Genomic DNA, 15173 nt, shown 5'->3' on the forward strand with positions numbered 1-15173 from the left:
GGGCTGTGCTGAGAGTGTTTCTGTTTTGGCTTAAAATGGACCTGGGAGTGGAGAGAATTTCACGTGGTCGGCCTGACCTAGCCATGGAAGCGGTTAACTCCCTACCTGGGGCTGCCGCACGTTTAGATAAATTGGCACTAATGGTGGATGAGGTCCCCATTCTTTTTTTTTCTTTTTTGGCCACACCGCATGGCTTGTGAGATCTTAGTTCTCCGACCAGGGATCGAACCCAGGGCCTTCAGTGGTGAAAGCACGAAGTCCTAACCACTGGACACCCCCTCATTCTTCTGCCAGCTGTGTGTGATGAGTCCCACTCTGCGATAGCAGCTTTTGTGGGCCAACCTGCTTCTGGTAGAGCAGTGTGGGGGTGGGCTGAGTCAGGTCAAGGGACCATACTGCTTGCTTAGATGCTGTCCAAACCGCCAGCAAAGATGGACAAAAGGGCTGTGTGGCACTTCAAGGTCCCATCCATGGGCAGCTGCTGCCTTCCCAAGGAAAAACCTGTGATTCTGCAGCAACAGGCCAAGACCAGAGGCCAGAAGAAGCGGGGGGGGGGGGGGGGGGGGGGGGGGGGGGGGGGGGGCGCGGGTGCGGATGTTGGTGCCATGATTTCTTCTTCCTTTCCTTTTACACTCATGACCTCCAATAAACCACTTCTTCCCTATTATGATAGTGTTGGTCCTATTAGTGGGACCAGAATGAGCTTTGTTAAGCCTTATCCTCTGGCCCAAATGTCCTTAGCCTAATCATTAGCCCCACAGAGCCTCACAAATCTTGCCAAGGAAAGTAGCCCAGGAGTTACAAAGTGACCCTTGCTTTGTAGACAAGAACACGTGGCTAGCTAGAGCCAAGGTCTCAGCTGAAAAATGCTAGAACCCTAGACTCAAATATAGAAGACCTGTGTTTGAGGGGAGGGCTGAAGGCAGCTGGATGGAGGCCTGGGTGCATGAATCCCCCGTGTCTCCCCTCCTCCTGACCAGAGCCTGCAGTGGGGGAGAGCTGAGTACAGCCACCAGGTACGCAGGGAAACAAAGCAGCATCATAGCGATGGGGAAGGTGGGGACTCAGAGAGGAAGGACAGAGGCCCTCCCCCAGGCTGACCCACCCACAGCGGGCATGGACAGTCTCTGCCCCCCGCCCTAGGAGCTCCAGAGCACAATTTTAACCTTGTGCTTCGAGCCTTGACCCCTTTAGGGTAGCGGAAGTGGGGATGGTACAGTGCAGTGATTAGGAGGACAAACTTGGGAGACCCAGGGACAGAGCTTCAAATCATGATCTGGCCTCCGCTCCTAGAGCTGAGCACCCAACAGGGTAGCCACCCGCTGGCTGAGACAATTTCAGTTCACTTTAACTAACATGAAATAAAACAAAAAAGTCAGCTCTTCGGTCACACTGGCCACCTTTCATGTCCTCAACAGCCACCTATAGTTAGTGGCTACATTATTAGAGCAAGTAAGAACGTTTCTATCATCACAGGAAGTTCTATAATCAGTGATGCTCTGGAGCAATTTGCTAAGGCTTCCCAAGTCTCTGTTTCCTCATCTGTAACATGGTCATGACAAACTGAGACAGTGTGCTGAAAAGCAGAGACATTACTCTGCTGACAAAGGTCCATATATAGTCAAGGCCATGGTCTTCCCAACTCATGTTGAGAGTTGGACCGTAAAGAAGGCGGAAAGCAGAACAGATGCCTTCGAACTATGGTCCTGGAGAAGACTCCTGAGGGTCCCTTGGACAGCAAGGAGATCTAATCAGTCAGTCTTACGAGAACTCAACCCTGCACTCATTCAAAGGACTGATGCTGAAGTTGAAACTCCATTATTTTGGTCATTTAATGTGAACAGCTGACTCACTGGAAAAGTCCCTGATGCTGGGAAAGACTGCGGGCAGAAGGAGAAGAGGGCGTCAGAGGATGAGATGGCTGGATGGCATCACCAATGCAATGGACATGAACTTGGGCAAACTCTGGGAGATGGTGAGAGACAGAAAGGCCTGGCGTGCTGCAGTCCATGGGGTCGGAAAGAGTCAGACATGACTAGGCAACTGAACAACAATAATGACAGGGGCATAGTAATAAAGCCTACCTCCCAGGGTGGGATTACATGTGAGAACCTAATCAACACCTGGTACACATAAAAAGCAGAGACATCACTTTGCTGACAAAGGTCTGTATAGTCAAAGCTATGGTTTTTCCAGTAGTCATGTATGGATGTGAGAGTTGGACCATAAACAAGGCTGAGCACCGAAGAATTGATGCTTTCAAACTGTGGTGCTTGAGAAGACTCGAAGAGTCCCTTGCACAGCAAGGAGATCCAACCAGTCAATCCTAAAGGAAATCAACCCTGAATATTCATTGGAAGGACTGATGCTGAAGCTGAAGCTCCAGTTCTTTGGCCACCTGATTCAAAGAGCCGACTCACTGGAAAAGACCCTGATGGTGGGAAAGACTGAGGGCAGGAGGAGAAGTGGGTGACAGAGGATGAGATGGTTGCATGGCATCATCGACTCAATGGACGTGAGTTTGAACAAACTCCAGGAGACAGGGAAGGACAGGGAAGCCTGGCATGCTGCAGTCTATGGGGTTGCAAACAGTTGGCTACAACTCACTAACTGAACAACAATAATATGTTACCTTATTCTGCCATCCATGCTAAGTTTATTTGTTTCATGGGTGAGTATTTCCATTGCTCTAAATCACCTGTTGTTTCTAACATTCTGAAGCAGATTACAGATGCTCAATAAAGGCTGCTGCCCTTGTGCTAACTCTGTCACTTTACCCTTTCATCATCCCGTCTATAAAGCGGCAATGTTACTCCCTGAGATGTCCCTCTCCAAGGGGTATATGTGGTGGGATGCAGCTTAAGTGAAGGGAGAAATGTGAAAGTTTGGAAAAAAGTATCTGGCACTCTCCAAACACAAGAAACTGCTCAGAGACATGAAGTACTTGGCACCCAGTTGGTGCTCAGTAAATGCGTGTTTGATGGATGCGGGCAGCATTGAGAATGCTTAGCTTCAGTCAGGCACACCTCCCACACACCCCCACCACTCGTCCCCCACCCCCAACACACACCCCTTGGGAGCATGATTGGGTCTCCACAGAGTTATCCAGTGGGGTAGGGCGGTTGGGGAGGGAACCAGGGCTGGGGTGGGGCTGCAGAGGGAGCGAGGGCAGGCTCTGCCCTGCAAATCCAGCACCCAGGGAACTCTGTTCTTCAGTTATCCCATCCCGAAGTTCCCAGCCAGGAACTGAGATCTGTTGGATCTCAAAAGTTTGTCCTGTTGGAGGGGGGGATCCCCAAGAGGGCACTGGGCAGCCATCCCTGGTGACCAAGGGGGAGCAAAAAGAAGCAAGAAAAAGGAAGGTGGTTCCGAGAGGCTTCTTCCTACAAGACACCCTACCTTCCCTCCCTCAACCCACTCCCACACTGCCTGACACCCTACCCTTGCCCCACCCCCTCCATCCCCACAGACTCAAGGCCTGGGACCCCCTCCTTTGCCAAATGTCTGTGCCACCCACAGGTTCCGCCCATCCCTGCTGCTCTCTAGGTCCACTGGCCCCTGTCCAGCTGCTCTGGACCAAACAGCGCCTTGTAGGGTAAGAAAATCTGCTTTCTCCACGACAGCCACGTCTAGACTCACGTGCTTGTCCCTCAAGCCTGGGGGCCCTCCAGCCGGCCTGGCTTATGGGAACTGCTCCTTGGCCAGTGTCTGGTGCGGCTGACTAATGTGATGAAGCCTTCTGGCTCCCCAGGCTGGAGGAGACACAGAGATGCTGTGGCAGGCTGAAGACCCAGGGACTGGGAAATACAGAGGGGCTGTGGGCTGCAGGCCTGGGGAGGGCAGGGAAGGAGTCCCCAAGGCACAGATAGGCTGAAGGAAGGGCAGAAAAGGAAGAGGCAGTTTCCTGGGAGCCTTCTGGAAACCCATGTTCCTGTGCTCAACGTCACCCCTTAATAATGCTAACAACTAACATTTGTCTACAGCTTTACAGTTCATAAAGCTCGTTCACACATTTGCTTTCGTTCGTGAGGCTGGTATAATTATCTCTGGTTTACAAACAAGGAAACTAAAGTACAGGGAGGTTCAGTGTGGTGAACGCAGAACTCCCAGTCAAGTGCTGACAGTTACCCCAAGCCTCCTTCCCAACCTTAAAAGGCTTTCAAATGGCCCTGAGCCAGTATTGGGGCAAACCGCACCCCCCCCCCCAACCATGCACAAACAACCCTCGGCCAAATCTCAGCCCAAGCCAGGTATTGACCGGAGTCCTGGAGCCAGGCCTGGGCCCCCTAAGGGGAGCAGGGAGCTGAGTCAGAAGCCAGATCCCGGAGGTGATGGAAGGATGGAAGCATGCAGTGGAAGGATGGGTATGATTCAGCGTGGTGGGAGGGGTGAGCAGCAGGAGAATACCTAACACGTGGGCTCCTGGGAGGGGGATGTGAGCTAAGGAAGAGGCAGGCCTGCAGGCCTGCAAAGCCAGACAGGTGCCACCCAAAGGACCTAATGCAGGACTGGGACGCAGGTCAGACACCGCCAAGAACTCCCTAATCTCTCTAATCGTGAAGGTGCTGAGGACCCAGGACCACAGCAAAATGGGCTCTGTAATCTTGTCTCTGGCAGAACTGAGTGAAAGTGAAGGACAGAACAAGGCCTACTACTCCCTGTCCAGGCACGCCCAGCCCCTCCCCCCACCCGTCTAATTCCCAGGCTCCTTCAGGGCTCTGATGTCTCTCAGTCCAGGCTCTCAGGACACCAAGAGACCGCTTGGCCAGTCTAGGGACCAGGTTCATCTACCCTGCACTGTCCTCTATCCCAGGTCCACTGACCTAGGTTGATTACCCAGTGGTAATCTCCTTAATGAACTTCCCTGTTGGCTCAGATGGTACAGTGTCTGCCTACAATGCAGGAGACTCAGATTCAATCCCTGGGTCAGAAAGATCTCCTGGAGAAGGAAATGGCAACCCACTCCAGTATTCTTGCCTAGAAAATCCCACGGATGGAGGAGCCTGGTAGGCTACAGTCCATGTGCGACTTTTCCTTTTGAAACACTCCCTACCCTCTCTCATCTCCCCACCCCACCCCACCCCCCCACTGCCCAGGGCCAGCACTCTGTCAGCCCAGCAACCTGAATGACTTGAACTGGCCATGCACACCGACACCACTCCTCAACCTGAAAGAAACCGGGCTCAAATCCAAAGGAAGTAGTCCGACACCAAGAAAGGACTTTCATAAAAATAGAAAATGAGGCAGCCTCAGCTACGTCCCAAGAGGTACTCTCAGATGCATCTTCTTTTGGGCTCTGGGTTCAACTGAAGGAGCAAGGGAGCAGAGGAAGGCTGTGGCACTTAAAAGCATCTGTTTTTACAGGAGGTGGGAATCAGGGTGGCCATTCTAGAAAGGAAATGACCTCAGAAGACTCCTGATGGCTTTTAAACCCTTTGAGCTGGGAGATTCTTTATCTCTGAGACTCAAGGATAATTTGCTTTCCCCACAGAACCCAGTTCAGGGACACGCCATGGGAGGAGGGCATTTAGAGGATGTCGAAAGACACACTTCAGTGACTTCATGAACTGGCCTCTCTGGCATGTGCCTTGGGAATTTGGCCACTGCCTTGGGGCCAGGGCCATTTAAAATGCTTCCACTAGAGCAGCCAACACAGGAGAATGGACTAGAATGCACACTGGTTGAGAGCCCAAGCACCAGGCTAGGAGTGGGAAGGGTCACTGCTCACCCCGCCCAGCCCCGGGGCCCGCGGGCTCCCTACCAGGTCTCACGGCCAGCATGGCAGCACAGCGGGCCTGGCCCAGCTCGTTGGTGGCAGTGGCTGCATAGCTCCCGGCATCGGCGGCCCGGGCCTCCCGGAGCAGCAGGGTATGCCGCTCGCCTTCTGCCCGGATGAGAAGGCGGCCATCACTGCGCAGCGGGGACCCATCCTTCTGCCAGGACACTGTGGGGAAGCAGCGGGGTGACCAGGTTGTCCTTGCCCACAGGGGCCCACTGGGGCCAATCTCCCCCCACCCCACCCCACACAGGGCCCACAGCACTCCTCTCCCCACCCCAGGGAATCCCGAGGACTGGCCCCTCAGTCACAAAAATCCAGGCCCACCTTCCCCTCTCTCCAGGGACTGTGACCCCCTAACACACACACACACACACACACACACACACACACGAGACACAGTAGTCCAGCACACACACACACACACACACACGAGACACAGTAGTCCAGCCAGCCCCATGGAATGGATGATCTCCCCATCTGGCCCCCGTACCCCCTCCCCCCAAGGACTGGGGTGGGAGGCAGGGAGGGGGGAGTCTCCCCTCCTTCTCTCAGTCTTAACCTGAGCCCAGGCCTAGCGCTCACCTTGGGGCGGGGGGTTGGCGGTGACAATACACTTGAGCAGCACGTCCACCCCCGGGGCCACCGCTGCATCTTGCAGGGGGATCTCAAACACGGGGGCCTCCAGGGGCTCTTCTCCAGCAGACACGTAGGAGTCATCCGAAGACTCTGCCGGACACGTGGGCGAGAGGGTGAGGGGACACGTCCCTGTGGGGATGACTCAGGGGAGAGGGGGCAAACCCAGAGAGAGGGCCTTCTGGAAGGCAAGGGCTGGAGAGCAAAGGGTCTCTCTCCCGAACCTCCTGAGGCAGGGGAGAAAGGAAAACAGAAGGGAGTTCTCAAACAGAACAGGGCGGCGAGACTCTATGGTGGTTTGGCTACTTAATTTTAGCCACAGTTAGGGGGCCGGTTTCTGGAGGACGACAGGAACTGTGCCGTGTGTGTCTTTACACAAATCAGTCATCAACGATCGTAGATCAGGCCCTGTGCAAGGTGCTTTGAGGGGCACATGACTTCATAAGCTTCCACACAGAGAACAAGCCAATAGCAACCCAAGACCTAAGCAATGCTAGTGTGACAGGGCAATGTGGGGTAAACTGTCAAACTAATGAAGCCACTGGATTAAAAATGGGAGCAGCAGGTGCTTCCAGTAGCCAGGAGAGGCCTCATGAAGGTCAGCTTTGACTGTCCATTCACCAAACAGTAAGACTGCACTCACTGCTTACTCTGTATGGGTACCAGGGACACAGCAGGAAATAAGAGGCAGTCCCTGCTTACAGGAAGCTCGAACACACGAAGAGACCATAAAACTCCACGGTCGTGACTCTCTCTGGGTATCTTCTAATTCTGACATCCTATAAGCTAGATAACGGGCTTCCCAGATGGCGATAGTGATAAAGAACCCGCCTGCTAATGCAGGAGAACCAAAAGACGCCGGTTCAATCCCTGGGTTGGGAAGATTCCCTGGAGAAGAAAATGGCAACCCACTCCAGTATTCTTGCTGGAAAATCCCATGGACAGAGAAGCCTGGGCAGGCTACAGTACATGGGGTCGCAAAGAGTCGGACATGACTAAAGTGACTTAACACAATACACGAGCTAGACAACACACAGTGTCTGCAGCCAAAAGAGCCATGAAGATCTCAGTTATGCTCTTTTCTAGCTACAAAACCTTGGACAAATTAGATAATCTCTGTGCCTCAGTTTTATCTGTAAAATGGAGCTGAAAAATAACATCCAACATCCTAGAGAACTGGCATGTAGATTAAAATAAAGTAACACACCCAGTTCACACAACGCCTGGAACACGGCTGTGGACACGCAATAACGTGGCTAACAGAACGATGAACAGGTGCTTAATCATCTGTAAAGGTTTTGAGACAATAATATGAAAATGAAGAATAATGTGATGAAAAAAAGGGGGGAGGTAAGTGCACTGAAAAGAGACACCGACAATGTGTCTTAAGTGCAAAGGGTAGCCATTATCTGGCCTGGGAAAACAGCAGAGGCAGGAGTGAGCTGAGGATGGCTTCCGCAGTCTTGCACCAGAAGTGGCCCCAAGTTGATGTTCAGTTGAGCAGAGTTAGGGGCAGAGGCATTTGGGGTACTGGCCACCATCCACAGGAGTGTGAGACAACACACTGGTTGGCATGTGATCACAGTCAGCTCAGCCACGCAGGGACTCAAAAGATAGGAGAGATGAGGCTAGAAGGGAGGCTGGGTGAGATCTTAGTAGCCCTGATGGGTCAGGTGATTTGTGGGGAGGAGAAGATTAATACTGAGAGCTGGCTGGCCCTAAGCTCAACAGTAAGAGGGACACGACCAATTATTTACGGAGATGGACTTTGGTCTCTTCCCCCACAGACCAGTGGGGGTGTGGAGGGTTTCCCCCCACCATTAGATCCTTGAACCAACAGCTCAGCAGGCCACTGGACCCAAGAAACATTATAGAAGGCATGGGGCATGGGATCTCTGCCCACATCTCGGCTCCGCCCAGCCTCCATCAAAACATTCTTCACTCTCACCATCGGACAGGTCATACACAAGGGGCCTTCAACAATCTTTCACTCAAACTGGAACCTGGGACCATGCCTTTCTTCTGAAACCACACCCTCGCAACTGCCTAGCAGTCTCGCTCTTTCCAGACATGCTCCCACCCAGGTCTCAGTCAGCACCTTCTCTACCCTCCCCGAAGCCTTACCGAGCTCAGGCGAGGTGGGCCGGGCCCGGCGACCTCTGCCCTGGCTGCGGGCCCCTCGGCGGTCCCAGGCCCCCCAAGGACCGTCCTCCTCCGGCCCTCTGCGCAGCCTCTTCTCGGCCTCGGGCCCCGCCCTGTTCTTCTCCAAGGTCTGGGGTACAGCAGCGCCCTCCTGGCCCGGCGTGGCCCAGGGCAGGAAGCGCACGGCCTGCGGCGGGGGCTCCCGCTTCCGACCCGGGGGAGCTTTCGTCCTGGTCTCGGGGGGCTCGGAGGTGGGGGGTGGCACCGGGCTCCGGCACTCCTGGATGGCTCTGCTCCGGGTCAGCGGGAACTGGTCCCGGCGCCTAACCTCCTGCTGCGGGCCTTCCCCCGGCTCAGTCCTGCCCGCTGGCCCGCGGGCCCGGGGCCTCCCTGGCTCATCCCCAGGCTTTTCCGCGACGCTCGCAGGGGGCGGCTGGGCGGCGGCGGGGCTCAAGGCCCGCGGGGTCTTGGGGGTGGAGGGCTGGGAGAAGAGCGGCGGCTCGCCGGGCTCTCGGGGGGACGGGGCGCGCTGCAGCGTGGCGCGCAGGGACTCGTGAGAACGCACCAGCTCCTCCCGCGACGTGGAGCGGCGGATGCGGCCCAGCTCCTGGGCGAAGCGCAGCTCGAGGTCGGACGCCGGGCTGCGCTGACGCGTGCGCTCGTCCAGCGAGGCCGCCTTCTGCTGGAATAGGCGGCGGCGCTCGGCCACGCTGCCCGCCGGCGCCCGCAGCTCCTCCTGCGAGGCCCCGGGCGTGCCCCACGGCCCGCCGCCCTCGGACTTGGGCTGCTCCAGGGAACGGGCCTTGCGCAGGGGCACCCAGGGCCGCAGAGGCGCCGGCGGCGAGTCGCTGCGCTCCAGGCTGCGCCGGCGCTCCTCGAAGAACTGCAGCTTGTCCAGGATGCGGGAGCCAGCGCGCACCAGCCTCGGGGAGCGCCCCAGCGCCGACTGGCGGCCCGAGGCCTCGCTCAGGGGCGTCTGGGGCCGGGACTCCGCCGTGCCCGCTAGCGAGGGCCCGGATGACTTGGACTTTTTCCCTCGCTTCTCTTCGGCGGTGGCGTCCTCGGGCGGCACCGGCTCCCGAGAGCGCCGGTGGGGCGGCGTGGGGGTGGTCAGGGGCTGGCCGCCGGGTCCCGGCGGGGGCCGCTTACCCACCCGAGGGGACGGTGGGGGCAGCAGCGCGGATTTGGAGGGGGGCGGCAGGGCTGGGCGACGGGGGGCTTCGCTGGCGGGCTGAGGCTGAAGGTCAGGCTCCTCCTTGTGCGGTCCGCTCTGAGGGACACTGCTGCGGGACCAAGACGAAGAGGGGCAGGAGATTCAGGGGGCCTCCCCTCCTAGACCTTCGGGTCGTGACAGGAATCGGGCGGTGGGCATGCTGGAAAGGCTTGGGGGTGACATCGGCCAGCCCCTCCCCCGCCCCCCCCCCCCCCAAGAGGAAGGCACAGCCAGAGCAGGTGCTGGGGAGAGGCTGGCGGCTCTGGCCCCGGAAGATTGGGCTGGTGGCTGGGTCCAGGAACAGACTCAGTCCCAGGGGCTCTGGCCAGCCCCCTCTCCCCCGCCCCAGAAGCTGGGAAAGAGCAGAAACAGAAACTGAGTGGTGGGGGGAAATAAAAGGATGAGGCTGAAGACCCAAAAGATGAAGTGGGCAGGGAAGGCGGAAGGGTGGGATAGGGCGGGGCCCTCTCAGGAATTCAGCCTCCCACTCATTCCTGCCCCCAGCTGGCCCCCACAGCCCTGCCCTTCCTCAGCTGGGCATACCCCTTCACTGTGCCCCAGGAAGAACAGACACATGCCTTCCAGGAGCAGTGCCCTCATCCCCGGGATTGCCTAGCACCTCCTCAGACCTGAGCCCCCACCACTGCTGACAGCAGGTGACAGCTGAGGTCCCTGGAGTTGGAGACGAGGGCACCCAGGTTCCCTTGCCCTTTGATCAATCTGCCCCCGGTACAAGGCCTTTGACTTTGTCCTGCCCCTGGGAAAGTTACCTCGAGTCCTTGGAAACCACCCCCTGAGAAACACAGAAGCTCCCCAAAGGGGTATGCTCAGGAATAACTCAGCTCCAAAATAACTACTGCGTGGGCCTGAACAGTGGGTGTGGGAGAAGAGGAGGAAGGAAGGAGCTGGGCAGCCCCAGACTGCCCCTTTCACCTCCAGAACTTTGATGCCCAAGAGCTGGGCCTCAGTTTCCCCCATCTGGACTCTTGGGGGCACACTAAACATAGAGATTAGCAAGAAAAGGAATTGGAGATATTAGCGTCCTACCTAACACATTAGAGAGAGCTTAATAAAAACTTATGAAATGGCTCATTGAGTACTTATTGTGTGTCAGGCATGTACTGAATGCTTAAAATGCATTGAGTCATTTAATCCTCACAACAATCCTTTGCGACAAGGACTGTTATTATCTCCATTTACAGATGAAGAAACTGAGGTTTAGAGAGGTGAGGTGCCTTACCAAGGTAACACAGCTAGGAAATAGTTGGTGCTAGATTGAAACCCCAGTGGTCTGGCTTCTAAGCCCTTGTTCCCTCCAAAATGTCTAGGATTCTGGGGGCACAGAGAGGGAAGAAATAGTATGGTATTGGCCATGAGCATAAATTCTCCGGTGCCTGAGTGTCAGGCTACCTGGATCAGCCACCTACACAGCAAACCTCACCTCCAGCAAGGTGTGGGGTGGGGGTGGGGGGCATGCAATCTAGAGTGCCCTAGGGAGAAAAACCTCAACCAGCCACCTGCAGGGAGGCAGAGTCTACTCTGGGGGAGGGACAGCAGAGGCCCTGAGGAATGGCCTGTGGGAACTGGGTGAGGCAGGGAGAGAAATTGGGGACAGCGGAGGAGATCTCTTGCTGGCAGTTTCAAGCTCCAGGCCAGCCTGTGTACCACAGACATCACTAAGGAAATGGGTTCCTCGGAAGTTGCCATAGCAACTCCAGGCTCCGGCTGGGGCCTGGCAAAGAAAGGCAGGGAAGGAAAAGGCAAGTCCAGGGCATGGGAGCGCCTGGTTAATGCCAGCCAGATAAAGCAAGGGCGCCTCCTCTGCACCTGCCCCCAGACCTCTTCCCTGCCTACCACCAGCCACCTCAGCCACCCGCAAAAAGGCCTCCCCCCACCAGGCTCTTTATTTCTCCTCCATGGTGGTACCTCCCCCCCACACACCCATACCCATCACAAATCAGGTCCCCCTCAGCTCCCCAAATGCCCCCTGATAACCTCTCTCATCAGCCACTCCCCTCTTCTACCATAGCACTCCCTTCTGTATCTGCCAGTCCCACATCTCCAAAACCGGCTCCAACGCCTCACTGCCAACACCTCGGCGCCTCACCATGGCCTCCCAGGACCACCTTCAACCCCACCCTGAGGCGTCTCCCACATAGGGTCCTCACATGCCCCCACCTCTATCACTCCGAGCCCTCTGCCTCCAGCCTAGCCCCCCCAGCCCCCAATCTCCATCCCACCCTGCCCCAGCCCCCTGCCGCCCACACACTTCACATCCCCTGCTCTCCCAGGCCCCTGGCCCCAACAACCCCCTGACCACCTCGCTCTCTTCTGTCTCCTGGTTGTGCTGTCGCTCGCTCCCTCCTGCTCTCCCGGGAGCTGCCGTGCAGAAAGGTTCCGTTCCTCCCAGAAAAAGGCCCACATGGGAACAGGAATGTGCAGAGATGAAAAGGCAGCAGCTGCTGAGACAGCAGGCACGGAGGGGCCCCTGGGGGGGGGGAGTGGGGATCCTGGGGACAACTGGAGCCTGAATGGGTGAGGCGGGAGAGGGCCCCCGGGAGAGTGGAAATCTTGCAGGAGATAAGGAAGGGAGAGAGGGGTCCACGAGACCATGGAGATGACACAGTGAGCCAGGACAGGTGGGAGCGGGAGCATGTGGGTGGTGATGGAACAGGAGGAGGATGGCGCTGTGTGGGAAGACAGAGTGGGCAGCTGGGGCCAGGAGAGGAAGCAATGGGGGGGTGGAGAAGTGCACAGAGGGATGGATGGTGCAGGGGACGTGGGGCGTGGACGCTGACGGACGGTGAGGGGCAGTGCGGGACGGCATGGTGAGGTGGGACAGTGAAGGGCCCAGGTAAGGCCGTTACTTACACGTGGATCGAGAGCGCCCGTCCTCTGTACAGGCTGAATGCGCTGCCGTACAGGTCACTGGCCACCGAAAGGCTATCCTCTGACCCCCAGCTTGCGCCCACCAGATTAGCTCGAGACGCCCGTACCAGCGGCTCCACCCCCAGGTGCCGTGGCCCGGCCCCGGTTGCCTGTGCTTGCCTTGGGCTGCCCGGGAGGCGGCGGGTGCCAGCCCTGCTGCCCGCTTCCTGCTCCAGGACCGTCTGCCCGCTGCCCCACCAGCTCACTTGCTCCTCTGAGGTGCCTGTCACGGAGGTCGGGGGTGTGTCCAGGGAGGTGCCCACCAGGGTATCAGAGCCCCCTAGGGAGAGGAACACGGTGAAGCCAGGCACCTTTGGAGGGAAGGCCACCTGCTGGCTCTGTGTGCACCCCAGAGAGCTCACCCGTGGGGGTGCTGAAGGCCCCGTCATCCCGAAGCTCCAGGCGCTGGGTCCCCTGCACGTCGCTGATGTCATCCTCGCCCGTCTCCGAGTCTGGAGGAGAAGGGGTCTGTGTGGGCAGGGCTCTCCTCCCCCTGACTCCGACTCTTCCCTCCTGCCTCCCCCGCAGCAGGCTCCGCGTCGCCACCAGAAGGACTTCCAGCATCTATCTTTTCTCCCCTTTAGCTCCCAACGTCCCGTTGCCCATCCTGGGAGCCTCGGGGTCACCCCTCCCATGCCGGTCCTCTGGCTCCTCACCCCTGCCTCCGTGGTAGTGCCCTCAAAGCTACCTGCAGTCCCCCCACCCGGCCACTTGATGGACTGCAGGGCTGTAGCCCCTCCCCCTCCTCTCCGTCAGTGATAACTTAAGTTCCCGCACAGCCCCCCGAATAACAAGATCCTAGGTTCCAAGGCTCTAAAGTCTGGGTTCTGGTACCCAGGAACAAAGGGGAGTCACCTCAGAGTCGTATTGTCAGGGCACTTGACCAACCGCAGGGCCAGCCTGTCCTCCACCCCAGACCAGCCGGAACACATCAGGGTGCAGCTGAGGCAGGGTGAGGAGAGGCCGGGCCGGGCAGGGAAGCAGGGGAGTGGAGGGCTAGGGCAGGAGCCAGTTTCCTACCGTAACTTTGCTTTCTGCAGGAGCGGAAAACTTCGCTTCCATAGGAGCAGCAGGAGAGAGACATGGACAGACTGTTATAAGAGCGTTTGTGGGGTAGGGCATGGTGGGTAGGCAGGACAGAGGGGCCATCAGGGTACCCGGTGCCCAAAGATGCCCTGTGGGGATGGGGGTCGGGGGAGGGAGACACCTGGGATGAGCAAAGCATCTCATTCGCTGCCTGCCTGCCGGCCCCAGTGGGCCCAGCACTGGGGAGCCAGATCTTTGGGGGATTCTTCCAATGACCTCAGTGATTCTGCACCCTTTGCACTTTCACCGGTGCTCCCACTGGCCACACACACACACACACACACACACACGTACACACACATACACCCACTTGTACTCAGCCCAGCCACAGACCCAGGCCCCCCATTAGGGGTCAGGCCCACCTTCTGGTACAATATCTGCACTGTGCTTCGACCTCTCAAAAGAACCTTTCCATCTGTTCGGCATCATGACGTGACCTGCACCCTCTTCCCAAACCCTCTCTGCTACTGCTGAATGGTCCTCAAAAATGCGGTCATGCTGGGAGCAAAGTTTCTTGGGCATGTTTCTTTTAACTTTCCCAGATTCTATCAGGTTCTGTGCCTCAGTTTCTCCCTGAGTGCCATGACAAGCAGGAGCCACGTGCTGGTTGTAGAAGCATGGCTCTTAACTCATCCCCACCTGGCCCACAGATGAAGAATAATAAGCCTGGGACCCATGACGGGGTGTGCCAGCTAACCCCCATCCCTTTTGCTAGGTCCTTTCTCAGCTGCAAGGGGCTTTCTTGGGTGGGTGGGTAGGTGGTTAGGTAGGTAGGTAGGTAGGTAGGTGGGGGAATGTGGAGGTCCTGTATCTCATGGGCCGTCTTCAGGCCTGGGTGCCTCATGAAGGGACATGGACCAAGAGGAGGAGTGTGCACGGGCTAGAGCAGGCAGCTCACGGTCCACGCACCATGGGTGAGTCGGCCAAAGGCCCGGCGGGAGTGGCCGGTTTTCTGAAAGAGAAAAGCCAGAATGAGGAGTTGAGGGGAAGGCTTCACTCCTGATGCTCTGACCTCCCTATACCTCTCGTCCAAACCTCTGTTATCAATCAGAAACTCGGCCCAGGGGCCACTGGGGGCAGGAGAAGTGGAAAAGACCCCGGCAGCCAGCTTCCCCTAAAGGGAATAAATATCTCCCGTTTTCCTTGCTTGTCAGCCCTCCCAGCTGGAGCTCCAGCGAGGCTCTGGGGAGGAGCTGGGGAGGAAGGAGGTAGGACTAAGGGTCAAACGCTGGTCAGAGGACTGGGGACCTGAGAGACACTCCCGGAGATAGAGAGGATGACTGATGTGAAGGAAGAGATTGGGAGGGGGGGCATGCTTGGATGACTGGGAGATGGAGGGACAAGGACACAGATTCCTGCTGGGGAGGCGGGGAAGGACAGACACCTGAGATA

The 15173-nt window shown here is 57.3% G+C and overlaps 1 protein-coding gene across 14 annotated transcripts in view; it reads right to left on the reverse strand.

The window, feature by feature from the left end:
• The window catches only part of SPEG (striated muscle enriched protein kinase), a 60793-nt gene that overhangs the window by 35689 nt on the left and 9931 nt on the right, over positions 1 to 15173 (reverse strand). For 3 of the 14 annotated variants that reach the window (XM_043444576.1, XM_043444590.1, XM_043444591.1), the window contains exons 2-6: positions 13058 to 13147; positions 12639 to 12975; positions 8537 to 9837; positions 6362 to 6505; positions 5762 to 5944 (exon numbers count right to left, since the gene is read on the reverse strand). In XM_043444576.1, the coding sequence (XP_043300511.1) occupies positions 5762 to 5944; positions 6362 to 6505; positions 8537 to 9837; positions 12639 to 12975; positions 13058 to 13147 (2055 nt within the window). The other 11 variants (XM_043444583.1, XM_043444584.1, XM_043444587.1 and 8 more) reach the window with 11 other exon arrangements.

The sequence above is a fragment of the Cervus canadensis genome, chromosome 24 (genome assembly GCF_019320065.1).
Source record: "Cervus canadensis isolate Bull #8, Minnesota chromosome 24, ASM1932006v1, whole genome shotgun sequence".
NCBI classification, from domain to species: domain Eukaryota; kingdom Metazoa; phylum Chordata; class Mammalia; order Artiodactyla; family Cervidae; genus Cervus; species Cervus canadensis.